The sequence below is a fragment of the Coturnix japonica genome, chromosome 3 (genome assembly GCF_001577835.2).
Source record: "Coturnix japonica isolate 7356 chromosome 3, Coturnix japonica 2.1, whole genome shotgun sequence".
In the NCBI taxonomy this organism is placed as follows: domain Eukaryota; kingdom Metazoa; phylum Chordata; class Aves; order Galliformes; family Phasianidae; genus Coturnix; species Coturnix japonica.
Window position 1 is genome coordinate 36,567,570 of NC_029518.1, and position 18,026 is coordinate 36,585,595.

At 45.2% G+C, this 18,026-nt stretch overlaps 1 protein-coding gene across 1 annotated transcript; it reads left to right on the plus strand.

The window, feature by feature from the left end:
* Positions 1-138: 138 nt before the first annotated feature.
* On the plus strand, positions 139-5,502 carry PSMB1 (proteasome 20S subunit beta 1). Its single transcript, XM_015857920.2, is given in 7 exon segments — positions 139-305; positions 665-695; positions 698-774; positions 2,573-2,654; positions 3,076-3,205; positions 4,088-4,194; positions 5,225-5,502. Coding segments are annotated over 7 exon segments (714 nt in total). The 5' UTR covers positions 139-204; the 3' UTR covers positions 5,411-5,502.
* The last annotated feature ends 12,524 nt before the right edge of the window (positions 5,503-18,026 follow it).

Here is an 18,026-nt window from a genome sequence, read left to right on the forward strand (position 1 = left end):
GTGTGCTCATGGCGAGAGCCTGCTGTGCTTGCCGGCCCTGCCGCCCGAAGGCTGGCACGGCTCCATGCGGCCGGGTGGTCACCGCCGATGGGGCGTGGTACCTCCAGAGCAGACGAGACGAGGTGCCTGTGCCTCGTAGAGCGCCGCCTCCTCGCTTCCGGTGCCGCCATTTTGCCGTGAGACAGCAGGGCTGGTGCCGTAGGGATGCTGTCCGCAGCGCGATACGCCGAGCTGAGGCCGGAGCCGGGATATGGGCTGGGCGGACCTGTGCAGTACCGCTTCTCGCCATACACCTTCAACGGCGGGTGAGAGCCGCGGGCAGGGATGGGCCGGGGGGAGGTGAGCTGGGCTGCGTCTTGCTCGTTGTCGTTTTGCCTTCTGTCTTCACTAGGAGAGTGGTTAGGCCCTGGAACAGGCTGCCCAGGGAGGTTGTGGATGCCCCGTCCTTGGAGGTGTTCCAAAGACCCGGTTGGGACGGGCCTGGGCAACTCTGATGTAGTAAATGTGTATGTTTGGTGGCCCTGCCAGGCAGGGGGGTTGGAACTACATGATCCTTGAGGTCCCTTCCAACCCGGGTCATTCTGTTATTCTTCTGGCTGTTCATCGCTTGCCTAAGAACTAAGTTGTGCCAATTGTGTGAATTATATGAATGCTCTTCTTTAAGGACTGTGCTGGCGATCGCTGGGGAAGACTTTCAGCATTGTTTGCCTCCGACACACGGCTGAGTGAAGGTTATGCAATTCACAGCCGGGACAGCCCCAAATGCTACAAACTGTAAGTCTGCACCTTGTAAGGACTGAAATGGAAGAATGAGCCTGTAACTCTGTGTAGTATCTTTGATTCTCTGTTACTGTCCAGTGGAAGATTGCTTTAGTACAATTAGGTGTAGAAGCCCAGGATGGCTTTGGGTAATTCGGGTGACAGAAATTGAGGCAATCTCAATTGAAGTGGTTTTGAGTGTTTAAACTTATAAATGTGTGCTGGTGTTTTAACCTCATTGAAGCTAAAGCACTGGGCAGGTATTGCTTGCTTCCACCACAACCCACCTGCAGTGGGATGTGAAAGAGAGCCTGGGTTCGAATCCCCCTGTGGTGTGCAAGGTGGTAGAATGCCCGCTCTGCTACACAGGGGCTCGAATCCCAGGGGTTGGACTCAATGATCTCTAAGGGCCCTCCAACCCACACGAGACTATGATACTGGAAAAAACACAAGGTAAACCAATGGGCTGATGCAAAAGTAGTTTGATAGGTCAGAAAATTGAAGGAAATAATAATAAAGAGAATGGAAGGCATGGGCAATTGCTCTCCCACCTGCTGACCAATGCCCCAGCCAGTTCCTTAGATCAGATTCTCCTTGCGACATTGATCAGCTCTCTCCAACTTTATCATGTCCACGTGACCCTGCACAGTATGGGACATCGCCTTGGCTGGTTCGGATTGGCTGTCCTGCCCTGGTCCCATCTCCCAGCTTCCCTTGCACCCTCATGGCCTCAGTTGCTGTCATGGCAGTGTGAAAAGCTGGGAAAGCAACTTGGCTCTGTGCAATGCTGCTCAGCAACAGCCAAAACATGGATGTTACCAACAGTTACCCTCCATCCAAAGCACAGCAACGTAGCAGCTACTAGGAAAAAAGTGAGCTCTATCCCAGCCAAAACCAGGACAATATGTCAGTGTTTGTAGGCTTTCATAGATTTATAGAACTTAAAATTCAAATGTGGGTTCCTGTAGTTATTGCTTAAATGTTAGTGCCAGTTAATTAATGTTAAATGTTTGCTATGAAACTGATCAAACTGCTAATACTGTATAGTACATCAGCAGATACAGTAACACAGAATGACCCGTGGTTGGAAGGGACCGTCAAGGAGATGTAGTTCCAACCCCCTGCCTGGCAGGGCCCCAAACATACACCTTTACTAGATCAGGTGCCCAGGGCCCCGTCCAACCTGGTCTTGAACACCTCCAAGGACGGGGCATCCACAACCTCCCTGGGCAGCCTGTTCCAGGGCCTAACCACTCTCCTAGTGAAGAACTTCCCCCTAACCTAACATCCAACCTAAATCTTCCCTTTTTAACATAAAACCATTTCCCCGTGTCCTGCTATTGTCAGCCCTTTCGAAGAGTTCACTCCCCTCATGGATACAGGTTCCCTTCAGGTACTGAAAGGCTGCAATGAGGTCACCACTGTTGTGCTGACACCAAAAATCACCTACATCATAAACATTACCTCACCAGCTAAAAGCAGTTCCCTGGCCAGATGGAGTAAAAACATATTGAGTAACATGACACGGCTTGGTAATAGCTACAGTTAGAGGTGCTTGAAGAAATTAAGGTATTTTTTTCTTTCCAAAGCTTTGCTGTGGAAATCAGTGGGTTGAAGACTAACATCTGTGTGATCCTGCACTTAATGAGTCAGCTTTTATTATTGGAATACCTGTTACTACTACATTTTAGACAACTATTTCTGATAGCATTTGAGAAGCTGGAAATACACTTGATATTTTCATAACTTACTTTATAAGAAGCTGATATAGTTCGTGCTAAATCTAAAATCACAACTAAACTTTGTTTTACAGAACAGAGCGAACAGTCATTGGATGCAGTGGCTTCCATGGTGACTGCCTTACACTCACAAAGATTATTGAAGCAAGATTAAAGGTAGCTATCTTAATGTATTTAGAAATGTATTTTTGGTATTGCATTTGAGGCCTATTATAATTTTAAATACAATTTCTTCTTTTTCATCAAGTGTTCATATTGTAACTGTAGCTGTATTGCTAGTGAAAGATCAGGCAGGGTGAAATTGAGGCCTTGTTCTTGCCGGGTGTAACATCACAGGGTTAAAAATGGAAGCACTAAAGAGAATAATGAGGCAACATCTGTTCTTTGCTATGTCTCAGGAAAGTATGAATTTTGGTTTAGGGTATTACTGTTGGACCAGTGTTGTTTTTGTAAGCATACCGGTTAATATTTTGCTAAGCATCATTTTCCCTCAGTAATGAAGTTACAGAAAATGTACTTTGGATGAAGTATGAATTTGTGTGTGACATTCCCACTGGACGTGCTGTGCCATTTGCAGATGTACAAGCATTCCAACAACAAGACCATGACTACCGGAGCTATTGCAGCAATGCTGTCTACAATCCTGTATTCTCGACGTTTCTTTCCTTACTACGTTTACAACATCATTGGTGGACTTGATGAGGAAGGTAAGACTTGAAACAAATGTTATTTGTGCCTTTCAGTGCAGTAGAGATTATGAACTGTGAGGGACAACTCTGGAGACAGGTTTTCTATGGGGACTTTTAAACAATAACTAATCTCTAACAAAAATAATGACTTCTACGTGGATGCTGTAAGTTTAATTCTCCTCTTCCAGGACTTTCTGGGTCCGGTGTTGTGGTTGAGCTGCTAAAATAGTGTGTTCTCTGACTTAGAGCAGGAGCTCAGAGATCTTGTTTAGAGAATTTCAACCACTCTTTGCAGTTTGCTGTTCAAACTAAGTTAAGTTTTAGTGCTTCCCCAGTCTTGCTGAGATGTCTGCAGTATGTGGAGGGTGAGGTGAGTCAGTCTGCCCTGCATAATGGTGAATGTCGGACAGTGAGGATGCAGTAGTGTGTGTTAAGCATGAGAGTACGCATTTGCACACATGGGTTTGATTTGGGTTCAGTAAGATTGATTTGTTCTATGTGAAGTTACTATCTAGATCTGTGCTGGGGCTGCACAGTTACCAGTGCTGTGTGGGCAGCTTATCACATCAGGTGCAACCTGTCTGAAGGGAAGGAATGCAGGCACTGCGTTTTCGCTTGTACTCCTTTGTGAAACCCTGTAGATGCTAAAGTGCATCTCTGTCTCTGATGCTGGCACAGGACAGCTTGCTTTGCGCAACCTGGCCTGACTCCAGAGGGAAGCACATAAGAGCCCAAAGCACCATCCCGGTTTCCCAGAAGGCACTGCAGAGGCATCCAAGCACACGCTCTGGAATATAGTTCCAAGAACTGTGCACTTCTGCTGACTAAACATTCTGCTAGTTGTTAAAAAAAGTAGAGGTCTTCGCCATTAAATCCTTCTTTATTTTTTTTTCCTTTAAGGAAAGGGAGCAGTCTATAGCTTTGATCCAGTAGGCTCATACCAGAGAGATTCTTTCAAAGCAGGTGGATCAGCAAGTGCCATGCTGCAGCCATTGCTTGATAACCAGGTAAAATAGTTCTTGTTTGGGTTTTTTTTGTGGGTTTTTTTCTTTCTTTAACAATCTCAGTGAAGATTTGTAACGTTCAAATTAATGCGACTTCACTTTTGGGAGGTACTTGAGAGGAAGTTTGGGTGTATTACAGGTAACGTTGTCAGTCCATACACTGAAAAAATGTGTGATTCTGTCTTCTCAGGACAAGTGTGAAAACATAGTTTTCAGATTCCATTAAGGCTGGACAGTGGATGGTCTGGTTACAGTAGTTCAACATTTTAACTGAGAAATTAGGGTACTGTGGTTAGGCTGCGGTTGGACTTGATGATCTTCAAGGTCTTTTCCAACCTGGGTGATTCTATGATTGTTTCCCACACAAGCTGATGAGCAGACAAGGGAATTGGGAAGATAACGTAAACCTGCCTAATAGCTGGCATTAAGTAGTAATAAGTGAAGAAGGCAGAACATATTATACACTCCAGTTATTTTTCTCAATCAATGTATCACACAGTGGTAGGAGTTGGAAGGGACCGAAGCAATGAAGGGGTTAAACAACCAAATGGCTGGCTGAGATTCCAGAGTTTTGTTAAGGGTGTGGCTATTTTTCATGACATTCCTATGTAAAACTGCTGAAAGCTTATTTAACTGAATCCATGAAAACACTTGACTGGCAACTTTTATTGAAGCTCTTAATTGCTGAATGACTGAAATCTTTACAGGTTTTTTTTAAACTAATTTTTCAGCTTTGATTCACTATTAAGGTTTATTAACTGCAGAGAATGAAACATCTTCTCTTGCAAGTTGTTTTTATCATTTCTGAGTTGGAAGCACAGTAAGTGATTCTTTGCCCTCCATTTTCATTTTGGGCACTTAAGTAAATCAGCTGGAATAAAGCCAGTCACGTTCCTATATGATTTTTAAGTTCTAGGGGCACTTAGGATTACTTGCTTGTAAGAAATGTTCCTAGCTACAAAATCACCAGGGATGAAAATGCCTTTGTGTTGGATGGAAGCTGCTTCCTTTGAAATGCTTTATGTTTCCTTAGATTGGTTTCAAGAACATGCAAAACGTGGAGCACGTACCTCTGACCCTGGAGAAGGCTTTGCAGCTGGTTAAAGATGTCTTTATTTCTGCTGCTGAGAGAGACGTGTACACTGGTGATGCTCTTAAGATCTGTGTTGTCACCAAAGACGGAGTTAAAGAGGAAACCATCCAATTAAGAAAAGACTAATTCAGTTCACATACAAACGTGTAATCTACGGTGTACAATTTAACTGTAATGTGAAGGTGTTTGTCTTATTAAATTTTTTCCAAGAAGTTTGACTGTTGTAATTCTGAATCTTTTTTTTCCTCTTTGGTAGTAGTGATAGGGTAGGGATATTTTTTAGGTGTTATGTGGTTATTCTTTGCTTGTAGAAAACAGTGATTCATGATAAGGGATGGGTAAGTGAGGATGTGGTGGAACATCCACCCAGCAGGTTGTCTAGGGCGAGTCTCATCTCTGTGCCTGGGAAGACCATGGAACAGATCCTCCTGGAAGAGATGTTAAGGCACACGTGAGATGTGGAGGTGATCCAAGACAGCCAGCTCAGCTTCACTGAGAACAGATTGTGCCTCAGTAGTCTGCTGGCCTTCTGATAATGGAGCGATGGGCATGGGTGGACAACTGATGGGCAGCTGTTGACATCTGCCTGGATTTCTGCAAGGCCTTGAGTGGCTCTTCACCACATTGTTATGTCTAAATTGGAGAGATACAGCTTTGAAGGTTGGGCTAAAGAGCTGGTCGGATCCTCACAGCCAGAGGGTTAGTGTCAACTTCTGTGTTCACATGGAGACTGATCACAAGTGGTGTCTGCCAGTCATCCATCTTGGGACCCCTTTGTCAGTGATGCAGACAGTGGGGTTGAGGATACCCTCATGAAGTTTGGTGCTGACACTGAGCTAAGTGGTACAGTTAATGCAACAGAAGGGAGAGACAGCATCCAGAGGGACCTGGACACACTCAAGAAGTGGGCACATGAGAATCTAATGAGATTTAACAAGGCCAAGTGCAAGGTGTTGCACTTGGGTTGAGGCAATCCCAGATATGATTACAGTCTGGGGGAAGAACTCTTTGAGAGCAGCCCTACTGAGAAGGAATTGGGTGTTCAAAGGGACAAAAAGCTGGATATGAGCCACTGGTGAGCTCTTGCAGCCTGGAAGGCCAACAGTATCCTGGGCTGCATCAAAATAGGGGTGGTCAAGGATGGATAGGGAAGTGATTGGCCCTTTACTCTTGTGAAGCCCCATCTGGAGTACTGTGTCCAAGCCTGGGGACCCCAGCACAGGAAAGATGTGGAGCTGTTGGAGGAGGGCTGTGAAGATGATCAGAAGGCTGGAACACCTCTCCTGTGAAGAAAGGTTGTGTCTATTCAGGCTGGAGAAGAGAAGGCTCCAAGGAGACCTCTTTAAGACTCCTTCCAACCTAAGTCACTCTATGGTTCTATGATACAATTGTAAGAGTGATGCTAAGGGTTTGTTGAAGGCATTTTGATTCATCTTAATCTATTATCTAATTACAGTGTTAAATTAATGCTGTTCCTGCAGCGCCTTATGCTACAGTGTGGAGAAGTGTAAATGTATTAACATTATATCAACAAACTTTTGTGATACCGCTTCAGTTCAGACTTTGTTTCATGAGAAAAAGTATTAGCTGTGCTCCTGCTGCCTGGAACCACGTTTTTCTGGAGAAGGAGGAAGGGCATTAAGTGAAACCTTTCAGAGTTTAGTTCTGAATGCTACATCTTGGCTCACCTCCATAGGTCTGTATTCAATTGACGTCCAAACTAGGAAGCATCATCTTTTTCTCTGGCTGCCGATGGAGAATTAGTTTGTATGGAGATTCTTGGAAGCCTGTTAGTGTTGAATGTTTGGGGGGGGGGGGAGTGAGCTGTTTCCTACTACTGCTTTTGGTTCTTGGGAAATTGCTTCAAGCACGGACTGCTAGTTGGATTCCTGGAAATCGGCTTTTAGTGCTTGGACCTTCAGAAAAGCAGGGGTGCATAATCAAGAGCAAAACAATCTTCTCTCTTACGGGAACCTTGTCAGATATGTAGCCACACAGAGAGAGATGTGCAAAGTATCTTTATGCTTGAGGTTACCTGCTTGGTGTTTAGGACAAGTAATTTTGCAGAAGTATTTGAGCCTGTTGCATGTTTGTGACCCAAAGGTGGCCAAACCGCAGTAATACAGTGTTTACACATCATGCATTCTTTCCTAGCTCTGACAAACCTTCATGAGAGATGATAGTTTCAGGCTTCCTAGTCAGAACCAATGAAGTAACCACTTCAGCCTCAGCAGTAAAACAGGTATTGCTTTTAACATGATCCGGAGTGGTCGGGAAATACAGTGGGGGAACTCGAACAGCTGTTTCCCAAGGTCCCTTTGGCCGCTTGGTGCCGCTGTTGGGCTGTGTAAGAAGGGAACGTCTTAAGACAGATGGGCAAAAAGGGAGCTCAGAGTCTGAAGAACACGGGCTGAAGTCACTTGATTATGCAAGTCAGAACTTCTAGGCACGCTCAAGTATCTTACGGGGGTGTTTAGGATCACATGCAAAAGTCACATTAAATGTGCACAGCTGTATCTATGGGCTGTTTCTTACTGAGCACACAACACAGTGCGGTAGTTCCAAGAAAGGAAAGGATATGTATACTTTAAAATGCAAATCAGCAATGCCAGATTAAATACACCCTATAAAATTCAATCAAAGCACATCAAGCTCAGCTGCCCTTGGTCCCATTTTTATGCTGAACTGCACAAGTATCTCACAATAGTTTTGTACAGGGTCGCTGATCTCCAGTGGAAGTGAGTAGTGTTTAAGTTGCAGCGAGAAGCAGCTGATGGTAACAAGTTGGCATGCTTGCCTTCCAAACAGCTCCATCCCAATATACAAGATGTAAGCAGTTATCAAGGAAGGACAACAAACAAGAGGAGCTATGTAACTTACACCCGAATGAATGTAGTGCTCTTGATGGGTGCCAAATGAGTAGGAGTAACACAAAGTGATGTGAGTGTTCAGGTTGTTTGCAGTCACACAGGAGGTTACAAGAGCAGGCACTGGCACACAGCAGCAAGGGAACCTGCAACCTGCATCTTCATACCACTTACAGTTCCTAGAAGCAGAGGGTCTGGCAGGTCTACTTGGCTAAGGATTAGAAGTCTCTCACGTTTCTATGGAAGATAAGGGAGAGGGAGGATCTTTATCTTGCAGTATGTTTTCTTAACACTAAAGAAGTAACACGTATTTCAAAAGTGAGCTGTTGTGGAATCATTTGGTTAATCTTGGAGTGAGCAAGTACTTCTAGCCACCTTGATCAAGTACTTGCACGTGGTGGAGGGGGCATAACGAGCTGCAATAGCGAGCTCAGCTTCATCTGCAGCAGTGCCAAGCAATACCTTAAGATGGCAATGGTTAGTTGCTGTCGCAGATTTCAACAGAGTTACATGGGTGTGGGTAAAAATAGTCATACATACTTTACTGGTTTCCCACTGTAATGTGCTTTGCCGTAGTGTTTACTGAGGAGACGGGAGGCTTTATTTTGATCTCTGCCAAATGGCAGCACACTGTTGCTTATATAAGGGACTGCACAAGGTCAGAATTGGCCCTGAAGAGTAGGTTTGTAAGAAAGTAGGCCTTGCTTTATTTTAGACATATGTTTTCAGCAATATTGTTTATGCGTCAAATCCATTTTGTGTACAGGGGAGGGGGCTTGTTATTATGGAAAGTGGAAGTGCTTGACAGGGCATATATACTGCATATATGCTTCTAGGACTCTGGTTCACAGTGTCATTCCTGTGTCAGGGATAAGTTTAATTTTCCCTTAGCTAAAACTAAGATGATCTTAAGGTTGACTCATAAAATGCTGTTTTATAAACCAAGTGCTGGGCTTTCTCACCCCAAGAAGGCATTTCTCCTGTTGTACAGTGCCTGCAATGCTACGTGCCTCAGTGAGGTGGGAGGCAGGAGTGGGCTGTGTCAGTCTTACTGCTTAGGGAAAACCAACAATGTAGGAATTATAAAATGCAATTTGGAGTACGGTAGTTTGAGGTGATTCTACTGCAATTTCCTCCTTTACACTGCCTATTTACCCCAGAATTATCCATCCTGGAAAACCAAGAAAAAGCAGGCTTTGCATGGGCACTATTCAGTGATGATAGAATCATTAAGGTTGAAAAAAAGACCATCAAGGTCATCTATCTAGTCCAGCCATCAACCGGGTTTTGATGCCAGGTTTTACAAACCCAAGCTTGGGGAGAAGTGGCAAGAACAAGCAGGGAATGATTTAAAAAAGCATTTGTGTGGATCTGAGCAAAGTAACAGTGTTGTTTTTCCCCAGACAAGCAGAAGACAGTTTTAGGAGCATAGAGTAATTTCTGCTTCCTCCAGGGTTCCTGATCTGGAGTCAGGAACCAACTTTGGAGTGAAAGGGATTTGGAGATGACAGCTTTCCCATTCTTTCTTTCAGCCAGCTTTTGTTTAGCATGAATGCCCTTTGCTTTTGGGCCATTTGGGGCAGTCATAAACCAGACAATATGGCACATGGGCCCGGAGTTAACTACGAATTTTTTTCCAGAACTTCCTTCTCAAGCCAAATTCCTTTTGAGAAGGGGTTTTGTCTGTGTGAGTGCAGCACAGTGAGACCAACTTCATATTCTTTCAACTCCAGTATGTAGTTAGTTTAATTGTGTGGGCCATTTTATGTGCACTTCCTTTTCTAAGCAATCTCAACCAAGTGTTCATAATTACAAAAACATGGTTTAACAGAAAAAACAAACAACAAATCCTCAGTATCTTTCCTGTTTGGCTGTTCTTGGACCTTTTCCTAACAGTTGCTGGCAAAGTTCAACTTCACTGTTCATCTCAGAGGCTCAAGTGAGGGTAGAGATGGACTCTGTCAAGCAGCACAAGTTCAGTGTAGCCTGCAATAATTAATATTCTTTGGCCCAAGGCAAATTAAAGGGATACTAACAAGGCAATAGTAATCAGATCCAAAATGCAACCCGTGATTCGTACTTCAGCCAGAGAACCATGAAAGAAGGGTTAAAAACCAGGATTCTTATTCTTGGTAGAAAAATGAGATGTAGAAGACTGGAAGTAGTAGTGCAATGTTACGGATAATTCATTGTCGGTGTATTTGGTTTACCTGAGCCCATATGCCACTGAAATTTAGGTATTTCTGCTGCTCAGCTTTCTGCAGCCGCAGAGGTGTGGTGACCTCCTTGGTTCTAGTGCAAGAAGTCACTGATGTGCTGATTTACCTGGGTGCCCCCCAGAGTGCTCCTGACATCTGTAGTGCCAGTCCTGCTAAGGTGGCTTAGCCTGGCAGGATTACAGCTTCTCTGCACTGATGCTATGTTTAACCATAGCTTTGTGGCTTTGTGCAAAAGGTCTGTAATCAGCTTGGCGGCTGGGTCTGATGAGTGATCAAGCTGCTTACTGGGCTCTCATTGCTGTGCTCTCGTGTTTGAGACCTGGGCAGCTCAGCTGGCCATCTCTTCTCTGGGGCCACTGATGGAAGAAGCTGTTGATGCTGCTGAGCCCTCGGGAGTGTGTCCCCTATACCAGGAGCCTGAAAATCATAACGTACATCATCTGTTTGCAGCTTGCTTATGTGACCAAGATTGCAGGAAGTTTGAAGGCCAGATGGGGCAGAGGGGAGGTTAAAAAGAAAAGAAAAAGAAGAAAAAAATAATAGAGCAGGGAAAGGTTTATCTTATGTTTTATATAAGAATCCATTCTGGAGAAAGCCACATTCCAGTGTCACTGCCTTATGCTTGATCTGAACTTTTCTTGACATCTACCCCTGACTGCAGAATGGTTAACACAATCTCCATTAAGTCCCGTGGCAAACAAGCATTTTGGTGCGGCTGGTATTTGTTTGCTAGTTGCAGACAAGTCGATCTCATTAGAACTGCATTTACAACTTCTGCCAAGCATTTTGAAACCGGTTGACATGCTCAACAGCTGCCGGAGCCGGAACGGCATTTCATTCCCCGCCTCCATCTTATTAGCACAGGGGATGGTTTGATTAATGGCAATTAGATGGGATTTTTAAAAATGAAAGTTTGTCTTTGGAAGAGCTGTGCCGAGTGTTTTCATTCTCTGATTTAAAATAAGCCACAAAGCCAGGGTGTTTTGTGCTCTCTCATGAGCCAAGAGAAGCGTTCCTCCTGAGCTAACCCACAACATTTGAAGTTAAAACATCCTGAAGTATGATGCAAAGTGTTTTCAGCTGGTACTTAGCTGGGCTTTTGCACCAAACTGCTCCGTAACAAAGCATGACCAAACAAGATTTCCATGGTGACACTTAGATTTTTCTTGCACAGCTCCAGCACTATGCAAGGTGGGGGGATAGAGTTCTAAACCTAGACTGTCAAAGTGCTTTATCTGGCTATGCATACTTTAAAGTCATGGGCTGTGGTAGCCTTCAGCTTAGTTAAGGTGTGACGTTGGCACTGGGGCGGTTTTCACCAGACTCAGTGAAGCACAAGAAAACCAAGATGCTCTTCCTTTGGCAGCTGAGAAATTGCAGTGACCAAAGCTGCCCCTACCATGCAGGCAATATTACCTCTAATTTAACCCATCAAACTCTTCCACAAATGTTTTATTGATGCTTCTAACAAGTTAAACTCTGTGTTGGTGTAAGCCTGCTCCAGTTAGTCTCACTGCAGAGAGTGTGATGATAGAGATGGCCTGGTTGATTGAGCTTCACCCCAGAAGTGGGGGGATGAGCTCACAAAAGCTTTCCTGTAAGCCTCTGCATCCACCTCCCAGCCCACATGCAGCCCATGGCTCTAGCCACAGTGTTGGACTATGGGATTGCTGCCTTGTAAGCGCTGACTGCAAGTTTTAATGAGACAGCCCAATTAGATGGTTTGACAGACCATCACAACAGTGATGCAACAGAGCTCAAACCCCCTTGCAGGAGCAGGAGAAATTCAAAGAACTACTTTAAAAGAAAAGTCACAGAATAGCTCGCACACAGCCCTGCAAACAACAACATCACCCAGGGCGCTGTGCAGAGTAAGGATAGAGTAAGTATAGCTCATGCCAGGATGGATGTTACGTTGTCCCACAGATACTCACAGACACACGGGGCTGCATTCACTGATTCCTCCCACACCCATAAAACATTTCATACCCTCCCCACCCTGGCCCCGCACCCCCCTCCAAAAAAAAAGAAAATAGAAATAGAGCAAAGTTTTATCATCCCCCACCCAAGAATTCATATTAGAAAGCTCTTCTTTCTGAATGAGCCCCTTTTGCTCATGTTCACCTATCTGTCAAGGAGAGCCCAAAATTAACGAAGAAGGGAATGTAAATTGCTGGCTGCTGACACCATAGTGGCAGATCAGTGTTATTTCCCCTAAATTAAAGACCCTTGTGTACATCCTGCTTGAGCTGCTTGGATGTCAGGAGGAGCACAGGTCAACTCTGTAGCATCATGAACATGTCTGTATTTGCTTCTGCAGAGGGAAATGCTCTGTCAGGCAACAGGTCAGTAGCACACAGCTAGGTAAGTTCTTAATAAACTCACGCTCAGCTACTGCGGTATTAAATGATAGCTCAATGCCAAGTAGTGTTAACCAGTGATAGGAGGAGAGGGAACGGCCTCAAGTTGCAGCAGAGGAGGTTCAGACTGGGTATTAGGATAGCTGAGGGAGGTCAGGTATGGCAGGCCCCTGCACGACGCCATGTTGCGGCACCGCAAAATGCAACACTGTGGTGTTGTTTGACTGCACTTGCCCATATGTGTCACTGTGGGTGCTGCAGGTGAGAGGCTTTCCCTCTTTGTTCCCCTTTGCCACAGAGGGCCACCCAGCCGTGTGCTGTAGAAGAGGGCTGCAGCCCTCAGCCCTCGCATCTGTAAGGGCTGGAGCCCAGCCGGGCCGAGGTGCAGGACTCAATGGGCTGGCGGATCAGAGGGCCCGGCTGCGCTGCGCAGGATCTGCTCCGCGTGCACGCACAGGGGCCGAACATCTGTCAGGCAAACAAAAAGCAACCCAAGCGGAACAAAAGAGAGGATTATTTTCACTCAAGTTCTTCTTCAGTCGCAGCAGGCAACGCTCAAGCCGTTCTTGCATTCAGACTCTAAGGCCTTATGGGGTATGGGCTGTCCGGGAAATGCCAAACGCTGTTACCAGAAGACAAAAGAGGGGGGAAAGAAGAAGAAGAAGAAGAAAAAAAAAAAGTAGATATGGAAAATGCGGAATGTGTGGTTGGGTCATATTGTGCAGGAGGGCAGCAGAAGGGGCACCGGTGAGGGAGCAAGGAGAGGGAGGGGAAAAGGACAGGGTGGTCATGCACTCAAGAGAAGGTGACAGAAGATGGCGGTGGCCCTTGAAAACACTGCAGAGCACATCAGCCGTGCCACAAGGCACTGAATGCTACTGCTCAGCTCTGAGGGGCAGAGGGCACGGAGGCAGTGCCTGTGCCTCTCCCTTGTGCTCGGCACTAGGAGCACTTACCTGTAAATAGCAGCCCACAGCATGCCGCATATCCATGACTTTTACTGCCTCCCTTTCTTGCCCGTTCCTTTGGTCCTTATCAAACTTCTGGAGGAGCACTGTGCAGGAAGAATCAGGAGCAGATCGCTGTGGCAGGAGGTAAAGGATACCAGCTTCTGTATTTCACTGCATAACATGCTATACTGGTCCTTTGCCATAAAGCTTTCTAAGAGGATACTGTTTCCCATATGAAACAGTTTTCTCTCCTTTAAATGATAAACTCTCTATATTTTTTTAATTATTTATAAATGTATCAGCAAAAACTACTGCTTCTGCACCCTCTCCTCAAGCCAGAGTTATAGAAGTGTCAGCTTTTATGGCTTAGGGTGCTTCCTGCATGTACCTCAGGGCTTGCAGAGAATAACTAAAGTAAGTGTGAATGCTTTAGCTTTAAGGAAAAATATCAGTTATAGACAAATGTAAGCAATATCCTAACTATCATAAGGTATTGACTTGTTACTGATGACCTATATGAGAACTGCTTGCAGAAGTTAAATAGGGGACTCCAAAGTAACAGCATTCTGGGAAAGCTGCAGGTAAGTAACTGAGGACCAAGGACAGTCAGCAGCAACCCAGGCAGGGCAGGAGTGCAGCAAGGAAACTGGCTGTGGTCCAGAGCCTTTTCCCCATGGTGAGGCTGTATCAGGAAGCTCATAGCTCAGCAGAAGCTGACAAATCCTGAGAGCAGTACAAAGTGCAGGACTGGTGAAGCTTGGATAAGAAGGTGTCCAAGGCTAATTTATGAATTACTTTGTTTTAGCAGGAGAGTTCAGTCTTCCCGACCTCCTGTCAGCCCTGTCAGTATCCAGAAACAGAGTTCAGGTATGTGTGTGATCGGTGTAGGATACATACAGGGGGCTGGATACGCTCTCCATGCACAGACCTGTGGAGTTGTATGCCAGCTATGGATGTTGGTGCTTGAAACATCTGCTCCAGCAACAGTAGGGAGCCTAATGGGGTAAATGAGCCTGGCTTTGCAGCATCCATGGTTTTGGGGGTTTTTCCAGTTCCTGTGAGGTTGCTCCACAGAAAAAGACTGCTCTGGAAAACATGGGCCAGGAACCTGCTCAGCAGAAGGCTCTGGGTGACCTGATAGTTGAGACAGACAGAGACCAGACCTGACCTGTGGGTAAATTGGTTCCTGGTTTTCCTTGAATCACAGAGCACCCATGTCACTCCTGCAGTCTGTCTCACCCCTTATCAAAGGGCTTTGAATTGACGCGGTGAAGACATGTTACAGAGACAACAGCAACGTGCAATGTTACTACGACTTTACAGACTACTAACCTTGGTCTCTCAGACTGCAGTTTGGGACCTCCTGCTCTGAGTGCCTAGGAGAGGAAAAGGATGAACTGGTGGCTCTCAGACAAACAGCTGTGACACGTGCCATCACAGTAAGTTCATGGTGGCTGCAGTTTTGACAGACTAAGTCAAAACAGAGCCGAGCAATCAGGGCGAGTTTTTGTCTTGTGGCTGCAATGAATTCCCTGGTGGCTGCATGTGGCCACTGTTATTGTCTGTGGGAGTCACTGCCCTAAGAGAAGAATTCTTCAACAAGTGAACAAATAACTCAATTAGAAATGAAAGCGGTACATTCCTGAGAGGAGCTCAGCAGCCTCTTCTCCCAGTAGCAACAGTGGAAGTTCCCAGGCTCTGCACCTCTCAGCCCTCGACCCTGAGCCATGGCTCCTTGCTTTCCCTTCAGCAGATGACACCTACCAGGGAGTGCAACCAAGTGCTTCACAGTGACATGCCAGCTTGTTTCTTTTGGGTACCATTTGTTGGGATGTGGCAATGCACTTATTTTGGTTGGTCAAATTTCAGCTTAGAAAAATAAATCCAATTACAACAAAATGGGAAGAGCAAGGGAGACCAGAGCAGATTTATGAAGTGATGAATGAGCTTTTCTGTTGAAAAATAATTACTGAGTACTCACTTTGTGGGTGAGCTTGGTCTACCAAGGAGAAGGAAAAATCAGCAGTCCTGGGATCTAAAAACAGACAAGAAATCAAACTCAAGCAATAAGAGACTGGCCAATCTGAATCAGGAGATGTGTGCAGATGCGATGACTTTCCTCCAAGGTACAAAAGAGAGAGAAAAGTACTTCTGTTAAATGTTTTCGGTGGGTATGGGAAGCAGGGACCTCCTGCAAGGAAGAAAATATCCTTTGAGTGTATGTCGTGGTAATCTAGTACTGAAAAGCAGAAGGGGTGAAGGAATTGTGAACAGCTGGTAAGTGGCAGCCCTGTGCCGAAAGAATAAAGTGTGGAGGAGGGGAGAAAGCAATTAAAAAGGGGGGAAAAAGGAGGGGGGAGGAGGAGGGGGGCTAAAATGGAAACTCCTAATTTCAACAGTAAAATAAAACCAAAACAGAAAAACAAAACAGATGTGTTGGGAGCGTATTGTCAAACACCAGATTCCCGTGGATCCTAAGAGCTGCAGAAGCCATTGTCCTCTGTTGGGGATGGGGGCCATAAAAAACAACACGCTGGGCTGGGAACATAACTGCTGTGTGCTCTCACTCACAGTTCTCAGCTAAACCCAACACAACTCTACAGATCACAAAAGATGCTCCAGAGAGAATGAGTGCAGCCCTGACTAGTTGACCTATGAGCACTCACCTTCCTTTTTGTGCTCCTAAAGCTGCACTTCTGACAGTGGGAACAGAGGTTTATGTCAGCCTCAGGCAAGGCACACTGACTTTGCCCTGCCTTCTTCAGCTGCCAGAATAGCTCACTGAGGACGTGCCTGTGGCCAGGGTGAGCGCAGCACATGCTGCTTACTGATACACCAAGCTGGAGAGCAGGTGAAACGCTGCGTGCTGGTGCACAGCAAGAGATCCTGAGCTGCTGCTTTCAGTTCACTGGTGAATGTATTTTCTCTCCGTGCTGGTTGTTGGCTTCAACTGTTCTGAAGCTGAACTGTTCTGAAGCTGAACTATTCTTCTGTTGGTACTAGGTTTAAGATGGCTGGTCGCTGACTTTTCCAATTTACCTTTTGTAGACCTGTTATAAGAGGCCAGGTATGTTGCTCAGGAACCAGGTACAGTGTTCATACTGGTTTGGACACAACTAGGTATGTCCATAAACGCAATTCAACACCAATACAGTGTCAACTTCAGCTCAACAGTCCTTAAATCACAGACTACCCAGTATCTGGAGGACTTCCATTCTTTGCTTGCCCAATTGTTGCACACTGCTATTGACCACTGCTGAAAGATGAGTACCAGGTGGGGAAGATCATCCATGAGCCCACATATATAGTCTTGTTTCCCTGTATTTTTCTCTGGATGTTTGCAACTTGGCAAACCAAGTGATCGAAATCGACTTGTCTTTGAAATAAATGCATTAAAATTACACTTATCCAAAGCTCCATGTTAAACTAACTGCCACATACTTCAATATGTGGAATATTTTCACTTCTAAAAAGGGTTCTGCTGATGGCTGCACTCATTGTTTTTAGGGCATGATTGACAGGGATCTATTTCAAGACACCTCCCCTTGAAGAAAAAAAAGAGAAAACTACCTTAATGGTGAGGCAGGGAGTGACAGCAACAGACAAAAGGTCACTGCTTTTTTGTTCTCCACATCTGAAGAAAATACACAGAACTCCATTGTATGACTTTTCCACTCACAGCATTGTCTCCCTTGACCCCATGCACATCTGCAGCCTCTGTTATCTCTGGATAACAGCTGTTCCATCGCTGATTATGCACCAGCTCCACTTCAGTCTGCCTAAGGTGCTGTGAAAAGCCCCCAGGTTGCTGTGTTTGCTAATGTGAATTAAAGATGAAGCCTAACATTGCTGAAAATAAACAAAAAAACCCACAAAGATGAATAATGGGTAACTCCTATTTGAGTTTGTTCAGGTATCTCTGACAAGGGAGCTTATATTTCAGAAGCTTGGGGATCTTTAAATCCCTGCTCCTCTCATCTAAATCCTTTTGTTTTAAAGTCAGCATTTGGCATTAAAATATGCATTCAGCACTGGGGAAAGAAGTAAGTTCTTCAGATATACGATTCGCAGGAGCAGAGTTTGAAGAACAATTCATTACTGAAGGTTTTGAGTTAAAAGAGAGTGACCGAAGGGATGGGATATGTGCAAAACCAACCCCTTTGAATGCAAATGCTCCTTGATCTTTATTTGGGGCAGAGGAAGTAATTTCTGTCTTCTCACGCATGCTATGAGGAGCACAATTCAGCATGCACCCCCTTCCCAGGTAATTCATCTTCTGTGCCTCTCTACATCCCCTCCCCATGTCATTTTCCACCTCTGCCACTCCCCAGTTACGGATGCTCACA